A 21,091-nucleotide genomic window follows, 5' to 3' on the forward strand; every position below is an offset into this window, starting at 1 on the left:
ATCCCAAACCCCTCCTGGGGTCTACTAAAAATATTAACTCTGCGTTCTCTCCATGGATGCTGCCAGAGCTGCTGAAATTCTTTACCAGCTATTTCTGTACATCCCGCCCCCACTCTTCCAAGGTATACTGTCTGATTTCTCCATGTGATTGAGAGCGAACGAATGTTTGAATTGTACCGTGTGCTCAGCAGCGAAAACAAGGATTTTCCCTTCTCCTTCCCAACCCTCCATTCTCCTAACCATTGCCCTGGAATAGCGCCCTTTGACTGGGCCGGTCAACTAACCTAGTCGACACCATGCACTTATTTAGAAACGTCGAGTCATACAGCGCAACAGCAGACCCTTCGGCCCAACTTGTGCATACCGACCCCAAGTTTCTCAAACTCAACCAGTCCCCATGACTTGGAAGTGCCGGTGTTAGACTGGGGTGTACAAAGTTAAAAATCACACAACACCAGGTTATAGTCCAACAGGTTTATTTGGAAGCACTAGCTTTCAGAGCGCTTCATCAGGTGGTTGTGGAGGTTAACATCATGCTCACAGAATTTATAGCCAGAGGAGTCCAGTGTCATGGAGATGTGATACAGTAAACCATCTTAGATTAAAACTTTCACCTTTTACAACGGGATATGCTGGTTTCTGTTCTTTGAGATGTAAATCCCCAAACTTCTTTTAAATTACATTCTCAAGATGAATAGTAGGCGTGAAGTCTGCCTCTGTCCCAATGCTGTCAGACTGTAGCGAATAAGACATTTCTCCACAATCACCTGATGAAGGAGCAGTGCTCCGAAAGCTAGTGCTTCCAAATAAACCTGTTGGACTATAACCTGGTGTTGTGTGATTTTTAGCTTTTTGCATTTCAGAATGACAGCTTAATTTAAATATAAACGCCCGCAGCGAGGTTTGAACTCGAGTCTGTTGAAGACTGTAGCCTTTCCCCGTTAATCAAGAGATACTAAAACACAGGGAATCGAGCAGGTAGGATTCCGCCACAAGAGCACTCCCTAGCGGCTTATCGTGGTTTGGACTATGAGCATCTTCACGTTATGACCATTATCCCTCTGATTCCACTCTGTCTGTAACATGCACTTTGCGAACCAACATTAACATCATTGGGGCTGCTCTCACAGTGACAGAACGGATGTCGTCAGGGCCGAATGGCTTCTTCCTGCACCGTAACGGTTCTGGGATTCCGTTCAACCCGCCGGGGCTAGCAGCGATGCGATGGGAGGTTAGCAAACAGCCGATACACAACTGGTTGAGCGAGCGCCAGTCTTTCCGAATGTGATGCCTCCTCCCGCCCGTCGGTGGGTCACAAAGTGCCGCTGTCTCCGAGGGATGGGGAGAGATTTGAGCAGCAAAAATGAACTGACTAACTCAGAAAGAGACAGAGATCTGGAGTGTTGAAGTAAACTGACTAACCCTAAGAATTATGTGTGTGCAAGAGAGAGAGAGATTTGAAGTGTAGAGGAACGAGCTGCCAGAGGATGTGGTGGAGGCTGGTACAACTGCAACATTTAAGAGGCATTTGGATGGGTATATGGGTTTGGAGGGATATGGGCCGGGTGCTGGCAGACGGGATTAGATTGGATTGGGATATCTGGTCGGCATGGACGGGTTGGACCGAAGCGTCTATTTCTATGCTGTACATCTCCATGACTCTATGAGCCAAGACCAGAAAGAGGTTTAAAGTGTAGAAATTAGTTGACTAAGAATGACAAGAGAGAGAGATTTAAAGTGTAGAAATTGGCTCAGAAAGCCTAATGAAAGAGGGAGAGCTATTCAAATGTTATAGGTTTTGCCTTGGTGCTGAGCTGAGTTCTGCCCAGTCTGATCATCCGCAAAAAAAAACAATTAATTCCCTAAGTAAATCTTGGAGACAAAGAAGGTTTTGACCAAGAGGGATGGGGGAGGTGGGGGTGGGGTGGGGGGGGGGGGGTGGAGGAGAGGGAGATCTCAGCTCACAGCCTCCCTGAATCTAACCACAACTGCCCGGGAACTGGAGCTAACATTGAGACTCACCTCCAGAGCGTGGACGGTCCGCGGCTCTCACAGTTCACGCAGTTGTCTGCTGTGGCCCGTTCACCCGAAATTTGGAGGGGTTTGGGGGTGGAGAGACAGAAGGCCGCCCTGGGGACTGTGCAGTCCGGGTTAGGGAGGTCTCAGCGTTACGTAGGGGGTGGGGAGGGACAGCAATTTGCATTGATACCAGGAAGGAAGAGATGTTCAGGGGCCGGGGAAATGAAAAATTCCCCATCCCTTTTTGTATTACACCTGACGCAAGGCTGGAACAAAGCCCAAATGAGATTTTAAAAAAATTGTGTGTATAAATAGGATGGGACTGGGGACAGGCACAAGAACCACTCGTAATATTCCGTGCGACGAGACAATTGGTTCGAGACTTTTCTCTCTGGGTAAGAAAGAGACCATCTCTGCTCATTACCAATCTTCCCGAAGTCTGTTCAAACCGTTAGTGCGTTTATTTTACACGATGTAGAGAAATTTGACTCGTGTCAATCTGAAAATAGGAATTTGGTTAGTTCTAAGGGACCACTGATACCAGTTAAACTTTAGAATCTAATTCAGAAGCAAGTTGTTTGCAGATGCTGAATTTAGCAGAAACAGGAGACACACACACAGACACATAGACAAACACACACACACACACACACAGACACATAGACAAACACACACACATACAGACAGAAGTGCTGCAAGGTCTGGCAACGTCGAAGGAGAAAGAGAATTCCCTTCTCCAGATAGAGCTGAGGTTGGAACTTCTGATGCTTCCCTTGGGGAGAAAAAAAACGAAAAGCCAAGCCTCGGAAAATTCCTCAGACGAACGGGGACAAGCGTCTGAAGTTCAAAATCACACAACACCAGGACAGGTTGATTTGGAAGCACTAGCTTTCGGAGTGCCGCTCCTTTAACAGGTGGTTGTGGATCAACATTGTGTGTGGTCACTCACGGGGCTGCAAGGACCGGGTGGGGAAGGGGCAAGGATTCTGGAATGGAGTGGGGAGATTAAGGGCTTTCGCCCGAAACCTCGGTTCTCCTGCTCTTCGCATGCTGTGCTTTTCCAGCATCACTCTAATGTAGACTCAGAATGGAGCGGATTGACCCTGGGCTAGTACGGTGCGCGATGGGTCAAATGCGCTGTGGAACTATACTTATCCGAAATTCCCAATTTTTTTTAACGGAAACGGGTTGGGATCTGAATTCGGATGTATGTAACCGAATGTGCAATTTATTTTTTGTGCGAAAAATGACCATGAAGGATTTGCAGTTTCCTCTTAGCTAATTACCCCGTAACTATTTTGTCTCTCCGTCTCTCTGCAGTTGACACAGGATCGTGTGCAATCGCCAATTATGACTCTCTTCAATGGAATTCGACCATTCTATCCCCACGACAGAACAGCGTTCATTTTTGCCATCACCTTACTCGTGGTTATCCTGGTATTCCTGGTGTTTACCCTAACGCTGCTCATTATCCTCCCGGGAATCAGAGGGAAAGGGGTAAGCCATTCCCCTTGTTTTTTTTTCCCGCTGTCTTTGCTGACCCAGAATTGGTCTCATTATTCACTGCAGTTTATCGCTTTCGATCTTATAGTGACATTTCAAACGCCAGACACCCTTCTTTCGACCCCCAGAACAGAAAGGGAGGGTGTAGGAGTGTGAGGACTGGGGGGTTGTGCGCTGAAATTATTTATGCCGAAAGGGTTCCTGTCTGTCAACGTTGACAAATTCACGAAATTTGGAGGCGGTTTTTAACATTGAGTCTAACGAAACACGCAATATGAAACGAATGAATAAGGTTAAAAATCACACAACACCAGGTTATGGTCCAACAGGTTTATTTGGAAGCACTAGCTCTCAGAGCGCTGCTCCTTCATGAGCTGGTTGTGGGGTATAACCACTTAAAAGGGGCAACACTTCGAAAGCTAGTGCTTCCGAATAAACCTGCTGCACTAGAACCTGGTGTTGTGTGATTTTTAACTTTGTCCACCCCAGTCCAACACTGCCACCTCCAAGTCTTAGTGAACAATATGTTTTTTCGTTTGTTTAAAATGTTGCATGTTTGATTTATATTTTCAGAGAGTTTACTCCTTCTGCAGAATTATTGTAAGCCTTTTTGTTGGAGCTGTTATTGTAGGTATGTGCAATTTACTTTTTAAAAAATATATTAAATGATATCGTGTTGTTAATTTCACAACAGACACAATATTATGTTTTCTAATGAATATGCTAAAATGTAACTTAATCTGAAAAAGCGTAGAAATTACTGGTGAAACTCAGCAGATCTGGTAATATCTGTGGGCAGAGAAAGCAGTGTTAATGTTTAGATTTTGGTTAGTCTTCATCAGAGCTGATCCAGTTAGGATAAAGTGGTATTTGTAGGGTATGGAGGAGGAGAGATGGGAGATCAGTGGAGAAAGAGCCCAGAGAGGGAGAGAGAGAGAGATGAAAGGGTTAGGCAGACAGAGGATTGTTGACTGTAAACCATACAAAGTTTTTGTGCAACCCAGCGTTATAGGAGAGTCGCACTTTAGAAACAGCTCTTAAAGTGACAAAACGCGCATTAAAACAGAACGACTTAGTAAATTTAATCTGTATCCTGCCCTAAGGGGAGAGTGCTCCACTGCTTTCCCACAGCCCGGGAATGAGAATGTGGCTCAAGTATCTCCAATTACTTCCTGTGGCTCTCTTGAAGCTACAACTTCCTGGACTTTGAAAAGTCCAGCTGTGTAATGGTGAGGCACCCAGCAAGGACTGTCTTTGGCGCTTGCCCGACCTAACCTGAAAGCCAACATTTAACCCTGTTTAAATAAAACCCGAAAGAACAGTGGATGCTGGAAATCAGAAACAAGAACAAGTTGCTGGAAAAGCTCAGCAAGAAGGACAGCATCTGTGGAGAGAAATCAGTGTCCCTTAGTCAGAACTCCGTTTCAATGATTTCCAAAATCCACCGATTGTATTCTGAAAAACCTGGAAGCACCCAATTCCTGATGAGTGCCCAAAGACTGCAGTTATCTTTGAGCACTTTGTAATGCCCCTTTCTCCTCCTGCAGTGCATAGCTCTCCCTTTGACCCAACACCTTCCCTTTTTCACTCTACTCCACCTGCCACCGCCCTCTATAATCTAGTCCACAATTTTTCAAGATCACTAGGCTCCTTCATTTCAGGTCTCTTGAGCTTTGCCAATTGTCTTGCAGACACTGACTATACGTTCTGAAATTCCCTTTCTAAGTTTCATTGGTTCTCCCTTGTTCTGTTTGACCAAACTGAAATAAAAAGAGACAAGTGCTGGAGAATTTGAGCCAGCCTAGCAGCCTCGGTGGAAAGAGAGAAATCGAGTTATTGTTTGGAGTCCACTCTGATTCTTTTCTGGAACTGAAAGAAGTTGGAAAATTTACGTTTATAGTTTTAAATGCTGTTTTGCAGCATTGCACCTGCATCACAAAACCCAATATTTTCCAACATGTTGATTTGGTTAATTACATTCAGTTTAGTAAACCACTCGGTTCAGGGTCACGTTGAGCCAGGGAACAACTACAGGCATTGAATGAAGGGAAAAGAAAAGGACATCTCATTTGAAACATCTCAGGTGTTATAGAGTTAATCAGCACAGAAACGTACCCTTCGGTCCAACCAGTCCATGTCGACCATAATCTCAAACTAAACTATTCTCACCTGCCTGCTCCTTGCCCATATCCCTCCGAACCCTTCCTAGTCATATACATTTCTCAATGTCTTTTAAATATTGTAATTGTACCCACATCTATTTACCATGAAAGGACCTAGCACAGTCCTGATGGGCTAAATAGCCTCCTTCAGTGCTGTAATCATTCTATAATTGATGAAATGCACAGATAACATATTTGGGCCAGCCTGGGTTTTGGAAGTTCTCTGATCTAATGGCTTTCAGGCTCAAAGCACATGGAATGCAAATAATATAGTGTGTAACTGTTTGAGCTGGGTTTTAAAATCTTTTTACTTGTCCAGAGAAGATTTCTGCCCACAATCTACATTGCTAAAGTTTGGAATATGCAGGATTGTAAAAATGTCCCTCTCAATAATCAATATCACGTAGCAATCTGGGTAGATCACTTCGAGGATGGGAAGGCTTCTGCAGACACAGGGAGTCAATATCTTTTCATAAGTACGCCAGATGCACACTCAATCCAACAATCTGTGTCAGATATTCAGGAATGATGAAAGGCTAATGCTTGAAACATTGACTTTCCTGTTTCTCAGACGCTGCCTGACCTGCTGTGCTTTTCCAGCACCACACTTTTTGACTCTGATCACCAGCATCTGCAGTCCTCACTCCCTCCGACTGCATTAGCTTGTTTGTTTCACTCACTACAGTTGCTTCCTGACCCTCTGAGTATTTCCAACATTTTCAGTTTGCATTTCTTATTATAGAAGGTATAACTTTGTCAGTGATGGGGAATCAAGTCAGCCCCACACAAAGGCATACGCCAATTATATTTGCTCATGCCAAATTGGAAAGGTGCAACTTCGCATTTTAAAGTCTCATGTTACCCACATTAGTTTCTCAGTCATTAAACTTCAGAACTGTGCTAATTCTTAGTGCGAAGTACAAACTTCATAATTATACGGATGAATTGTGAATATTATCTACAAAAGTCTGACTTTACCTCAGAGTGGTATCTAAAGCACAAAATGACTTTTTAATAACTAATTAAGGAAATCAGACACTTGGCCATGATAATATCAGAATCATTAACTGAATCATAATTCTTTCTGTAGTGGTGAACTTTACTGGTGACTGGGCAGCTGGATTTGCCAGGGTGAGCACAATTTACAAGGCTTTCAGTAATGAGGCAATCACTGCAGAAGTTGGACTCAACATTGGACTGGCAGGAATTAATGTGACTCTGAGAGGTAAGTCATTTCCTTGTGGCCATATTTTTAAAAAAAATATGTAATCTATTTCCCTCACCAACCTCTTTCAGACATGTAATTATACACCTCTGGAGCAGGTGGGACTTTGAGCCCAAGCATCCTGGCTCAAGCTAGGGGCACTACCTCTTAATCACACAAACCAATAATTGACTTTTATTATAAATTGGCAACAACTCAGTGGTTCAACAGGTAGAGATTGGTAATTGGTGTTAGGTGTTGCATCAGAAAAGAGCAGGAGCAGATCCCTTTCGAAATAGGTCAGTGCTTAGCTAAATGCGCCAACGGTTTGTGCATGAACAGTGAACAAGGAACTTACTTGCGAACCAAGCGCACATTCAACCCAACAATCTGTGTCAGACCTCTGCCAAAGCAGTTTAACTTATCTGCCCTTGCGGATTATACAAACTGTACGTTCTCGCTGTAAACCAGTAGATAAAAATAAATTCACAGTCTGATATAATATATGATGGGGTCACACTGTTAAATAAAAGAAAAATAAATGTGATGAGAATGTAATACTTTGATTTAGGATTCCATTATTCATCGTCCATTGTCAAAGGTATGGGCTAACACTGCTGCATTTACGGAAATTTCTTTTGTTACCAATCTTAATGCCTCATCTCATTTGCTAGAATCTGTAGTGTACTCTGTAGAATAATGTACTTATAACTTCACTGCCATACACAGGAGCTTGTCTTTAATATATTTACAATGTTGTTAACTCACAGTCTGCTCCACTGAAGTGGACACCATCAGGAATGGGTGATTCAGCACAGATGCGCTTGCAAGTGGTTGGCCACAGCTTAAAGCGTTTGGACTTTCATCAATTGCAAAGTGTTATTTTGGATATTTAATTATTGTTTTTGCCAACTGCAAACTGAATTAACATATGAGGGTGCTCCATGCTATATCCTTGCAGGAATCCCTGAGAACCAGCTGAATGAAACCATAGACTACAACGAGAGCTTTCTTTGGAGATTTACAATGAATTATGATGAGCAATATAACAATGGGCTTAATCGAGGGCTTCCACATCCAATTTTGTACATTGCTGAGAAGTTTCAGAGCAAAAGTCCCTGTCTTATTCATGACCAGTACAGGTTCTCTGGACATTATGCAACAGCCATGATGTGGTAAGCAAAACGCATTCATGCATTTTGAATTGCATTTCTGATGTATTTGAAGATGAAGGGGTTAATTAGATCCAAGATAAAGCAGGCAGAGTTGAGACTTAGAATCAAAGGACAGTGGCAAAAACAAATGGAATAGTTCTGCATTGACAATGGGGCTAAATTCCTAACCAAGGTATGAGTTCAAATTCAACCCGAACAAAAAGTAAAAGTGAATCTGTACATTGAGCAATTTGTGGATTAGCATCAGTGAATGCTCACGCAAGGAGCCACCTTGTTAATGACAGTGTTCATTTACCAATGCCAAGGGAAACCGTCACCTCTCTCCAGTCTATCTCAAAGTACATTGCTACCTGTTCTCAGCTGCAAAGTGCCCTCAGCTGAGCAAGGGAGAGTTAGTAAATGTGCAATGCAGTGTACTTGGTTCTGGAAATTCATTCAGTTATTGGGGGGCAGTGGAGGACTGGATTTCTTTATTCAAGGAGGACCTTTGTGAGGCGCCAGTGTCCAAGCAAAAGGCAAAATCCGTCCTCCCAACAGGGCACACAGACTGGCTCACAGGGGAACTATTTTTAATCATCCTGTAGAGACATGTTGCCGCACACTGGATCAGGTGGGACTTGAACGTGGACATTCTGGTTCAGAGGTAGGAACACTACTTTTGCACCACCCGACACATAAAGGAAGGTTATATTATATCCAGTAGGACTCGACTTGGCTCAGAGGGACACAATGACTGCTTTGTCCAGCAGCTTAAACATGGAGCCACTTTACAGGATATACCTTGCCTTATAAAAGACCAACAGCATTGGCAGCCCCTTAATTGGCCACTTGAAGGGCTCAATTCAGTAAGAGTGAGCAGACTGTCTAAAATCTATCCTACCGCTAGTCAAATTTGAAGGTGACATGCACGCACTGTCAGCCAGATTGAGGGGAGGGAGATGTAATATTCAGGACCCATTAAACTTGAGAATGGGCACAAGATACCAGCAATGGCCACAGCCTAGGAATCACCTCAAAACTCACCATAAAAATATCACAAACTGAAGCGTTTTCAAACCATCAATTTAAAATAGAGGTTGCAATTTCTACACAGGCAGTGAGACTGTTAGCTGCAACCACAGCCCTGTAAGATGATACAGAGCAGTGTAAAAGAAAATCCAGAGGAAGGGAACATGAACATTAAACTGTGAAGCAAAGCTATGAATGAAAGTTTATTGGCACTCAACAAGAGTTGGAGCAGTTTGTGACATCATTTTTAGAAAGAAGAAAGGACATAATTATAGAGGATGTATGAAGGCATTTGGCTCTCATTCAAGATTAACAAAAATGAGAACAGGGCTGTACCTTGGTAATTCAACCAGAACTCTAGAGCTAAACATATTGGATCAAACAAGGTTAAGGGTCCTCAAGACTGAACCTTTGAAAACACTGAATAGCAAGAGGTTATTACCACTGGCCAATGGAGGGCATGAACTTAAACATAAAGGACAGATTTGAAGGTGTCTTCTCCACACAAAGGGTTATTAGACTATGGAATGTACAAATGCAAAGAGCCAATGAAGCTGAATCAATTGCAGCATTTAATTGAGAGTTGTTTAAATAGTTGAATATAACGTATTAATCAGTACAAGGGAAAAAAAAAGAATCGAATAGTCTCTGAAGCTGGAACCAACACTGCCAGCATGGACCAAATGGTGATCTAAACTTTAAGAAAATACAGCTTTATCCTTTAACTACTTAGAGAGTCATACAGCACGCAACAGACCCTTCAGTCAAACCAGTCCGTGCCAAACATAATCTCAAACTTAAACTAGTCCCACCTGCCTGCTTCTAACCCATATTCCTCTGAACCTGTCCTGTTTATGTACTCACCAAAATGTCTTTTAAATGTTGTAATTTTGTCTACATCCACCAGTGCCTCAGGAAAATCATTCTGCATGTGAATTACCCTCTGTGTAAAACATTTGCCCTCATGTGTTTTTTAAATCATTCTCCCCTCACTCTAGTCTTGAAATCCCTTATCTGAGGGAAAAGACAACTATCATTAACTCTAGCTATAGCCCTCGTTATTTTATAAACTGCTATCAAGTCGCCTCTCAACCTCCTACCCTCCAGTTATGTTGAACCAAGTGGCCTGTTTTTATTCCAGTTCACTCAAAGAAATGCATGTCTAATTTGTCTGAAATTGTGATACTTGTGTGACAAGATATTGGGGTTTCAACATTGATGTTGAAATTTGGTGCACACAATGTATCATTGTGAAAAATCATTTAACTGTGCAGAGTGGACAACTCACTCAGTTAAAGCATCTAAAAGAAATAGCTGAGCAATGGAAAAACTGGTTTTAAGATGAGATATGGATAAGGTCAGAAGGGAGATCCTAGATGTTAGTGCAGCTGATTCCTAGTTGACTACATTCCTCTCATATTGAACAAACAGAAGTAATATTTGTGGGATGAATGTTTAGGAGTACCACATTTTTGACCAAGCATTGTGTTTTTGATCTTTCTGATTAGGGTGGCATTTTGTGCCTGGATCATCACTAACATTCTCTTCTCCATGCCAACTATTGTGTATGGAGGCTACATGGCATTGGTCACATCGGCATTCATGATCTTTGGAGTCATCTCATTCGCCACTATACAGAATGTATCGCCATGCATCATTCAGTTTGGCCCAACAACACTGAAGACTAATTTCAGTGTCTCCTTCTGGCTGACATTAGCAACTGGTAAGCACAATGAGTCTGTGTTTTAGAATACAGAAGATGTACTGATCTAAAGAAACGGAGATTTGCATTAGTATCAGGATAGATTTTCTTCTGTCAATTTTCTAGTGTAAAGGCTGCCCTGTTGATGTTGTGAGTCCAGGAAACACCATAAGTAATGTCCCAACATCTTCTGAAACCATTAGATGAAAAATCTGGGGCTCTTCCCTTATAATTTTCTGATTGACACGAGGGCACAGCAAGAAATCAATGAACATAGAAACATTTTTGCAATGCTTTGATGCTTAGTGCACCAAATACAGAAAATTGTTAAATTTAAGCTAAGTATAGTTAAGAGTTATATTTAATAGTTATATTTAATGGAACAAATGCAGGAAATATTTAAGGTTGAGGAGAGGTAGTACAACTGTTGAAATCTATCTGTCGTCCACTCTGTCTCCCTAAAACTGGTGTCCAGAGTTGTGTTGAGCATAGCCTCAAGTTGATATCTCAGCTCCCTGCTTAGAAGATTCATAAAATTATCAAATTCATTAATTTGTAACCTGCCACCAGGAAGAGAAAAGAATGAACATAGCCAATTTGCTTTCCTTGCAAAAAGCTGAGAGGTTCATTTGATGTTCTTCAAAGATCAGAATCAACCACCTTTTCATGGTTTGGATGTAAACTAGCTTCAAATTTCGCACAATGTGGTTAACTCTCAATGCTTTGGATCGCAAAAACCCATTCAGTTCTTTCATCTTGGCAGCATATGTTTGGTTTTCACTTTGCTGCAATACTGGGACGTGGCCAGGCTATTGAATGAAATGTTGAATTTTCTTCCAAACGGTTGAAAAGTCCAACCAGCATTTACAAAAAGAGCAGAGTCAGATTGACGACAGTTGGAAGTATCATCACCCCAAGACAATTTTATTCCCTACTATTGGGTAATTTGTATTCCAACCTCCCATCACAGAAAAATAACAACACTCCCACCTGGCCCCTCATGCTTAATCAACTCTTTGACAGAGTTTCCCCTCCCTGCTCTTTGTCCTGCCAACGTTTCATTTTTCGAGCATTTATCCAACTCATTTTCGAACGTTATTACTGAAATTGCTTTCACCGTCCTTTTTGGTCAGTGCCCTCCAGATTGCAGCAACCTGCTATGCAAAAGAAAAGAAAATGCTTAGGCAAGTTGCCCATATCTGTCTGACAGCCCCTTGAGATCTGTCTACACATGTTTTCCCTGGCTGTGAAGGAAGACTGATCTACTGTCCCTATGTGACATCTGAAACTGACTCCCAGGAAGGAGTGGCATGCCGATCAATTTATCTCAATTTTGGGAACAGATGAGCCCTGATACTTTCTATGTTAAGTGGCTAAAGGTTGAGAACTTGGGTTGTTGCATTGACAAGAGTTGGGCAACTGTGGTTCTCTAAACTTGCTCTACATTGAGCCTCGGGACCTTTTGAACATGAACTTTAATATTGACAGAAGGGACAAAGGGAGGCCAGTAATAGGACAAGAAGGAGGCAAGACTAAAAGTGTGAAGCCCTGGCCCACTTTCCACTCTGACCATCAGCCAGCTGGATTGGTTGGCTGGTAGGCAGGCGGAGACGTCACTTAGGGTGCCCATGCCGATACTGGAAATGGGTCAATTGGATGGGAACATGATGGATTAAATCTCAGAGTTCAAATTTCAGCTTTTATCCCTCGCGTGCACCATAGAGCGGTTGATAAAATTGGGTCATCAAAATTCCCAATTCCCACAAACAGCTGGTTTGGAACATGCAACAAATAACAGACCCCTTTCCTTTCTAATCTAGCGTTGCTGTGCTTCATTCTTGGAGTGATTGTAATCATTATGGATCACTGCATCCCAGAGAAACTGAAGACATTCTTCATGCTAAGTGGAGAAGAGGATGATGATCATCAAATGAGCATTGGATTAATTAGCAATAACTTTACTGATGATCGTGGCGATGCTGTATATTTAAAGGTAAGTTTAAACTATAGCTCACAATTCTATCAATATCCTCTTTCTGTCTTATAAGTACCACATTTTGGGAAATCACTCACTACTGCTTAATGACTCCTTAAGTAATGCTGTGAAGTGTGTTCTATTTAAAGTCAGGATATTCAGAATAGATAAAGTGTTACTATAGAGGGATTATTGTTCCGCAGAGTTTCTAAGGCACCTGGAATAGATCACTGCTCAGTATGATTTAAAAACAGCAGAGGATGATATTACCTACAACTTAGGAGGTTTATAAACTCCTTGCATTGGAAATGCCAAATAAATCCCCACTAATTTGTAATTTTGTCAGGTGGGTACTGGAGTGGCTGGGTTGGTGGTATTGTCCTGCCCCTGATCCTGAAAGACCTGGGTTCAAGTCTCTCACCAGGCCTCGCTGGCTACAAAAGAACCTAGTTACTGGTGCAGGCAAGACTCCATATATTGGTACCAATTCCCAGTCCAGGTAAATCCAGAGAGTTGACGGCAGAAAGCGCATTTTAAGTGCAGCTGTTTACCAATCACCAAATCCAAAGAGAGAAGAGGATTGATATGAAGACATCAACCAGCGTTGTGGTGGATACATAGACTGTGGGCTAGGCTGAAAGAGCAAAGGAAAAGGAATCATCAGTAGTGATGAATCTTTGGAGTAAAGAGTTAGGATTCCTTGGAATTCTCTACTCCACAGGCTGGGGATGCTCAGACAAGGACATTGAGTCACAGAGTTGTACAGCTTAGAAACAGGTCCAAGTTGTCCCTGCTGACCAGATATCCTAAATTAATCTCGTCCTATTTGCCAACATTTGGTTCATATCCCTCTAAACCCTTCCTATTCATGTACCCACCCAGATGCCTTTTAAATGCTGTCCTTGTACCAGTCTCCACCACTTCCTCTGGCAGCTTATTCCATACACGCACCATCCTCAGTGTGAAACAGTGGAGAAGCAGTGGGAGAGCGAATGACTGTGCATCAGATGGTGTTCCATTACAGAAATAGTCCAAGTATGGAGGTGGAGAGAGATGGCTCTCTGATGAAGGTTGGCTGTTACTGGAGCTGTCTCTCAAAGACACAACAGAGTGAATAGGGAAGAGAAGGTTTAGGAGGAGGGATTGTTGAGTGAATGAGTCAACTGGGGTGGGGGGGGGGGGGAGGTTAGAAGGTGAGGCAAATAACTGACAGGAGGACTAGGGGAGTGGATGCTGAGTGTGTGATTCTGGACAGGGTAGGATTTACAAAATGTGGTTGAAAAAGAACATGTCTCTAAGGGGTATGTATCAACTTGGTAAAATGAATAAGGAGTAACACAGGCCCAAAACATTTGGAAACTGCTGCTCTAAAGCATCCATGAAAACCCAAGACTTTGCCCAATTTTATTGCTACCTTTGGAAATGAAGTCTTCTTCAGTCTCATGGCTGTGTAAGCCACTCTGGGGGTTTCTCTACATTTAAGGGGAACTTGAAAAATGTAAGTGACCTACATTATTCCTGGCTTTCAGCAAGTGTTGTGAAATATCACTCCATAGGATTGTAAAACAGTCTTGGTGTCTCTTTAGGTTAAGTCACAGATAATGAATTTAAGCTGTTTTGGATGTTTATTAATTGTTTCCAAATTTTTTAATGCTAGAAAATTAAAAATGGCTTCAAAAACAAGGATTTTGTTGTTTATACCTAAGACTGAAGATGCCTGGAATTGAGAAGGTAATTTATATTTCAATATCTCAAGTCAATTTTATTAATTACCAAAGTAACATGGCACTGTGTTACTGTATTAATATTGGAAAATAATGGTTTGCAATATCAGTCAGGTTTGAGGAGATGAAAGAAAGGTGTGCATTTGTATAGCACCTTTCAATATTTCAGCAGATGCTAAAGTATTTTACAAACAATCAATTGCGTACTGTTCTAGTACAACCAATAAGTACAAAATGTGGTACTTATAAGACAGAAAGAGGATATTGATAGAATTGTGAGCTATAGTTTAAACTTACCTTTAAATATACAGCATCTCCATGATCATCAGTGAAGTTATTGCTAATTAATCCAATGCTCATTTGATGATCATCATCCTCCTCTCCACTTAGCATGAAGAATGTCTTTAGCAACCTCTCACAAATAATAATGAGATAAGTGGTGCATTTGAGGGATAAATAATGACCAGGACACCACCACTCTTCCTAGAAATGGTGCCATGGAATGTCCTGCTTGAGATGCGCCTCTGACAGAGCAGCACTCCCTCAACGCTGGATTGTGTATGGTCTGTAATCCTAGGGCAGGTCCTTGGCCCCTTACTTTCTGATATTAGAGGTGACAGGGCTCTCTGTTGAGCAAGACGGGACTGGAAGGAAAAGGGGAGGGGACTGGAGGGAGAGAGAGGCACTGGATCCACACATCTACAGTGACTATATATAGGTGAGGTTTCACAAAAACAAATCCTTTGTTGCCATGAGTGACAAGCTCTTAAGCATTTGTCTGTTTCTCTCGTCAGTCTTTGCACACCAGTTCTTACATTCCTTTGGGAACTCTCATAAATGCATTCACGAGACCGCAACAATGAGTTAATCTTATAACGCGGTATGATCTGGGCTGACTCACGAGGGAAAGCGAATAAAACCAAACTATGATGGTTAAATATTGTGAAGTGTTCTGTCATGCTTAGGAGATGGGTGTGTACAGTCCAATTGGCAGAAGTATTCCTTTGCTTTTGAATGAATGCTCCTCTCTGTTCATTTTACAGGATTACCATGCAACACCTGGCTCACTCAACAGTATGACAGCTTCACTGGGCAACTCCTGAAGGATGTCAAAATTCCACTGTGTACATGATTTTTTTTAAATGACTGTTTTCATTAGATTATTTTGTGAAATGGCAAGTAGAGCCTTGAGCCAACTCTGTACCATTGAAAGTGAGCACAATCATGTGGATAATTTGATAGCGCAGCCGTTTTGTACCTATACCTTCTTTTGGAGTATTTGGAGAAGCAAGACTTGGATTAACTGCAACAATGCAAAGAGGGACAAATTATTCATAATCAGACTTAACCTTTTTTGTTCTGAAGCTAAAAAAATGCCAATGTTTAAACATGTGAAATCTGGCAAAGAGCCACAAAGAGCAGTAGGATACAAGAAATCTGCACTTTAATAGATTAGAGTTAGTTATCTTAGTGAACACTTTACAGTCATAGAGATGTACAGCACAGAAAAAGGCCTTTCAGTCCATTGAATCATGGCTAGACGAAAACAGCCACCTACCTATTCTAATCCCAGTCTCTGGCACTTGGCCCATAGCCTTGTCTACTTTGTAGTGAGAATTTTCAAATCAAGAGCAAATATGGTTCAAGTTGTTTTGGCTTTGATTTGGGAATTGAGCGATAATTACACATGTAAATATGTTTTAACTGATCAACCCTGTCAACATCCCATTGAAACATGCCTGCTTCTGACAAGGCTGATCAAATAGATTGTGAGAGATTATTCCTGTTTGTCTGGAATCTGAAATGCAGGGCACATTCTCTGGACAAAGGATCGATGTTTTAGGACTGAGATGAGGCGTTTGTGATTCTTTGAATTCTCTACCCAAGCGAGTTGAGGATATTCTATCACTTAGTACAGTTAAGGCTGGGATACACAAGTTTTTTGATCTCTCAGGGATATGGGACTTGGGCATGAAAATGATGTTAAAGCCTAAGTTCAAATATGATTGTATTGAATGGCAGAAGGGCTGAATGGTCTGTGTCTTTTTATATAACAACCTGCAAATGCTGTCGGTGATTTGGCAGATGATTTTAATTCCTTGTCAACATAGTTTTGAGATGAATACCTGTTACTGGGCTTCACAAGGATGTAGACTTACGGGAAATGTTGGTCTCGAAATCAAAGGCACACAGCTTTTTCTTTTTCTCTCCATGGCACAAAAAACTCAAGAATCTGGTGTCACTTTCCGATCTCATTGCAAAATCAACTCAAGCATTTGTTGGCCAAATGAAATGTAACCTGATTACTGTGTGATAAAGCAAAAACTGGAAGAACAAGACTGTGTTTAATATGTGAAAGCAGTCATTTTAAGGAGTCAAATGTGTACTACTGCTCATTATGAGTTGTGGATTTGTACACACGGGTACGGACAGCTCTTTTGCAAATAGTCCACGCAAAATCCTAAACATGGGAATGTCTGTATTTATCAGTGCAGATAGGGAGCAAGGAGGTGTCTGCCTGATTACAAATATAGTACCCAATGATTTGTTACTGACGAGCAAGTTTTCTTTTATCTTGGTTTTAAATTATTCTTAATTTCTTATTTATTAAATAAAATTGAATGAGATGCAATAGAGTGGTTCGTCTTTTTCTTCCAATGTCTGTACGTGATTAAATAAAGAAAATCGATGCAGACAACAGATTCCGTTTATAGTGCATCTTCAATTTAAAAAGCCTTTTAATTTAAAATTCACAGGAGTGTAAGAACTAGGAGCAGGAGTAGATTTTTCAGCCCATTAACATTGCTCTATTGTACTATCATGGCTGAATCCATCTCGGACTCAAGTCCACTTTCTTGCCCGTTCCCCATAACTCTTCAACCATCACTAATTAAAAGTCTAGCCATTTCCTCCCTAAATTTGCTCAATGTTTCAGCACCAACTGCACTCTGGGGGAGTGAATTCCACAGATTCATGACCACTTGAGAGAAATAATTTCTCCTCATCTCTGTTTTAAATCTGCCCCATCTTCTCATAAAACTATGACCTCTCATTCTAAATTGCTCCACAAGAGGAAACACCCTTTCTACGCCTATTTTGTCAACTTCCTTAGCATCTTATCGACTTTAATGAAATCTCTTCTCATTCTTCTAAACTCTAGAGAGTATAGACCTGAACTGCTCGAACTCTGTTCCTAAAACAAATCCATCAGCTCTGGATTCAATCCAATGAACCTCATTTGAATTCTCTCTGATTCAACTATATCCTTCCTCAAATAAAGGGACAAAAATTGTTTGCAATACTCAAATAAATATTGACATGAGCCAGAAATTAAGACAGGTCCTCAAAGTTTTAGTTAAATGGTTCAGGTTATCAGGATTGTTTGTGAAAGGCAAGTTTGTTTCAATGTGTTTGGAAGGAAGGCAAGAGGCATTGTGTATTTGAATTTTGAGGAAATATTTAACAAAAGATCACGCAAAGATATGTTAAAAAATATTTTTAAAGAGAATATTGTAACAGGGATTTAGATATTGAAAACTTAGACAAAATCTATGTGGAGATGTGATAGCTACTGATCCCATCATTGTTTGGCTCTCTCTGTATTCCCGTGCCTCGATGTTAATTTTGTCATCCTTTTTCACAAAGCCCCCTATTCACTACCTCTCAAGCCTCCTTGCAGTCTTCAGTTCAGTGTGTAACACCAATTTGCCTCCATTTAGCCTCACTCCACCCTCTTGACCTGTCCTACCAGTTCATCTTCCTTCTCAGCTAACCACTCCATCCTTCCCACTGACTTATCACAATTACACCCCCTCCATCTGCATCTGTCTGTCGCTTTCCCACCTATCTTCCATCCCCCCCCCACCAAACAACCTCATCCCCACCTGTCATTCCCCCTCACCCTCCACATTCCTGATGAAGGGCTCTACCCGAATTTTCAGATGCTGCCTGACCTGTTGTGATTTTCCAGAGCCACCCTTTTCAACTCACTCCACCAATAGCAAACATGTTTTCAACTGTTCAATCTCCAGTGTCCCCTTTTCAAACTTTTCCATCTTTGCTACTTTAAAGCCCCTCCTTATTACTTACATCTTTGATTAAGCTTATAGTCACCTGCCTCGTATTTCTCTGTGTGACTATGTGTTAAAGTTAGTTTGATAATGACCTTTTGAAGTGCATTAACTGTGCTAAAGGGTGAACTAAAAGGTTTTCACCTATATCACTAAATTATTTTTCCCTGTATTTATTTACAGGATGAGGGCATTGCTGGCTGAGGCAGCATTTATTGTCCATCCCTAATTGGCCAGAGGGCAGTTAAGAGTCAACCACATTGCTGTGGGTCTGGAGTCACATGTAGGCCAGACCGGTAAGGGTGGCAGTTTCCTTCCCTGAAGGACACTAGTGAACCAGATGGGTTCTTCCAAAAATGGATTCATGGTCATCAATTAGACATGTAATTCCAGATTTTTTCTTTGTTGTTGAGTTCAAATTCCAACATCTGCTGTGACAAGATTCAAAGCCAGCTCCCGAGAACGTTGGTTGTGCTTCTGGATTAAAAGCCCAGTGATAATATCGGCGGCACCCAAATAATGTGGACATAGTCATGAGGAATTAAAGTCCAGATGGGCCATGGCAAACTGAACACGAATTTAAGAAAATTATAGGAAGACATAGTCAGGCTGGTAAAGTATCTTAAATCGAGAATAAAGAAATATAACCCAGAACATTGTGAAGCAGTCCATTCTGGTAAGAAAAATTATAAAAGGAAGTCAGCCTTTCAAAAAAACTCAGATTCTCAAAAGTGTTAAACCACTGGCAATGCCTTTACAAAAAGTCATAAAAATGCAAATAGGACTGTGGAGTATCATATGTGGGAACACTGAATGTAAAAATTTTTTTTAAATGAACAATATATTAGTTAGGCTGCATTGGAATATTGAACGCAGGAAGAATTGAGAGCTCTGGGAAGGTCACTTTGAAGATTCACCAGAATTGTAATATGGAATTAGAGATCATGAAGACAAAGTAAAGCTAAAAAGATTGTGGTTTGTTTACTGTAGGACAAAGAATTAAGGAAAATTTAATGGTTTTCATAATCAAGAAAATGGTCAAAGGGATAAATAATGAAAGCTTGTTTCCACGTATTGGCTAATTCAACATATTACAGATTCAATTATTATGAATGTAGTGATTGGAATGAGAACCAGGTGGATCTCATTGGCTATGAGATCCCTGATTGGGGGTTCTTAACCTGGGTCAATCAGGGAGCCCCAGCTGACAGATATAAACAGGAGATTGGGGCTCTGTGGCACAGTGGTAGTTCCTCAGCCTCTGGAACAGGAGGCTTGGGTACAAGTCCCACCTGCAACAGAGATGTATAATAACATAGCTGAACAGGTTGATTAGAAAAATAGGTTAAAGAAAAAATATTATAAACAGTAGATTCAGAGCATCTCCTGATTCTAGGGACTGGCTCTGAGTTGACTGGTCAGAGCCCATGTCCATTTAAATAAAGGGTGACTTGGTAACGAGATCTTGGTCTCTACGCAGTTATTTCAAAAAGTAATGCAATGAGAAAGTAGAGGATATGGTTTGACACAAGAGTTATCAGCTTTAGAACATTGCACCACATGGGGCCATTGAACTGGAGACAGTTGTTTTAAATAATGGATCATTTTTCACTGTGCAGACACTGCAACCGAGCAGTACTCTTGATGTGAGCCCAGGAACAAAGCTCCTTTACACTGTCAAAACAATGGAACTGAAATCAGCATCTGGTAGGCTTTCCCTTTACCTATTCATGGGACTGTGATCCAATGTAGTGGCTTCTCTGAGTAATTAACGTCTCACAGGTTTGAATGTGCTCCTTCATGAGGCTGAAGAATACTGAATTGGGAAGTGTTAAAAAAAGTTTAAGAAGTTTATACACTAAAAAAAACCTTTAAAAATAAAGGCATTTAAATCAATTCATCTCAGCTCAAATTACCCCAATACAAATAGCATATTCCAAGCCATAATGACACTGAACAAATATTTACATTTGGTTCATAGACCATAACACACTCAAGATTTCAATACTCCTGACTGATGAAGCTTAGTACTTAGCTGCTTGGAAAGGTTAAGAAATGCAACGATGTTTGAAGAAGGTCAGAGATCTTTAAGACATAAAAGGCTCTATGTAAAATGAGGCTTTTCCACTCAGTAATTTGAGATCAGGAATCTACTAGGAAGCCAGGATACATGATGAAAAGCAGTGAGAAACAGTTGACAGACCCAATTAAGCAAATGGTGCTGAGTATATTTTCAAAAGCAAAATTAATGTGAGCTTTGCGGGTAAATAATCACAGGATAAAAGCAACCTGGTTTAGATTGCTTTTCAAGGCTTAAAGGTGGACAATGAGCAGAAGATAGGAAAAAGCAAATTGGCAAATAGGTGAACAGATAGGCCGATGGGCCGAGGAGTGACAGATAGAGTTTACATTAAATAAATGTGAGTTGCTGCATTTTGGAAAGGCAAATCAGGTAAGTTCCTGGGGAGAGTTACTGAACGAAGAGACCTTGGAGTGCAGTTTCATTGTTCCTCGGAAGTAGAGTCGCAGGTAGATAGGTTTGTGAAGAA

At 41.2% G+C, this 21,091-nt stretch overlaps 2 protein-coding genes across 6 annotated transcripts in view; one reads left to right on the forward strand and one right to left on the reverse strand.

Annotated features, from left to right (window-relative positions):
* LOC140458435 (dual oxidase 2-like) overlaps positions 1-2,250 on the reverse strand; it is a 91,775-nt gene extending 89,525 nt beyond the window's left edge. Inside the window, exon 1 of the mRNA XM_072552995.1 lies at positions 2,023-2,250. The gene's annotated coding sequence lies outside the window, so the exon portion shown is untranslated. The remainder of the gene's footprint in view (positions 1-2,022) is intronic.
* Positions 1,172-17,104, forward strand: LOC140458436 (dual oxidase maturation factor 2-like). 5 transcript variants are annotated; one of them, XM_072552996.1, is made up of 9 exons: positions 1,176-1,231; positions 3,340-3,516; positions 4,096-4,153; positions 6,775-6,909; positions 7,850-8,063; positions 10,580-10,794; positions 12,594-12,766; positions 14,406-14,479; positions 15,516-17,104. In XM_072552996.1, exons 1-8 carry the CDS (start codon positions 1,220-1,222, stop codon positions 14,451-14,453), a joined length of 1,032 nt encoding a protein of 343 aa, XP_072409097.1. In that variant the 5' UTR covers positions 1,176-1,219; the 3' UTR covers positions 14,454-14,479; positions 15,516-17,104. The 5 variants fall into 5 exon arrangements, with proteins under 5 accessions (XP_072409101.1, XP_072409097.1, XP_072409100.1 ...); XM_072552999.1 differs by lacking the exon at positions 1,176-1,231 and adding an exon at positions 1,289-1,307; XM_072552997.1 differs by lacking the exon at positions 1,176-1,231 and adding an exon at positions 2,258-2,414.
* The last annotated feature ends 3,987 nt before the right edge of the window (positions 17,105-21,091 follow it).

This window comes from Chiloscyllium punctatum, chromosome 33, assembly GCF_047496795.1.
Source record: "Chiloscyllium punctatum isolate Juve2018m chromosome 33, sChiPun1.3, whole genome shotgun sequence".
Lineage (NCBI taxonomy): Eukaryota > Metazoa > Chordata > Chondrichthyes > Orectolobiformes > Hemiscylliidae > Chiloscyllium > Chiloscyllium punctatum.

Coding starts and splice junctions, on each gene's coding strand:
- LOC140458436 (XM_072552996.1), top strand. Junction 6,910..7,849: donor AATTAATGTGACTCTGAGAG/GTAAGTCATTTC, acceptor ATATCCTTGCAG/GAATCCCTGAGAACCAGCTG. Junction 12,767..14,405: donor GCGATGCTGTATATTTAAAG/GTAAGTTTAAAC, acceptor TTTTAATGCTAG/AAAATTAAAAATGGCTTCAA.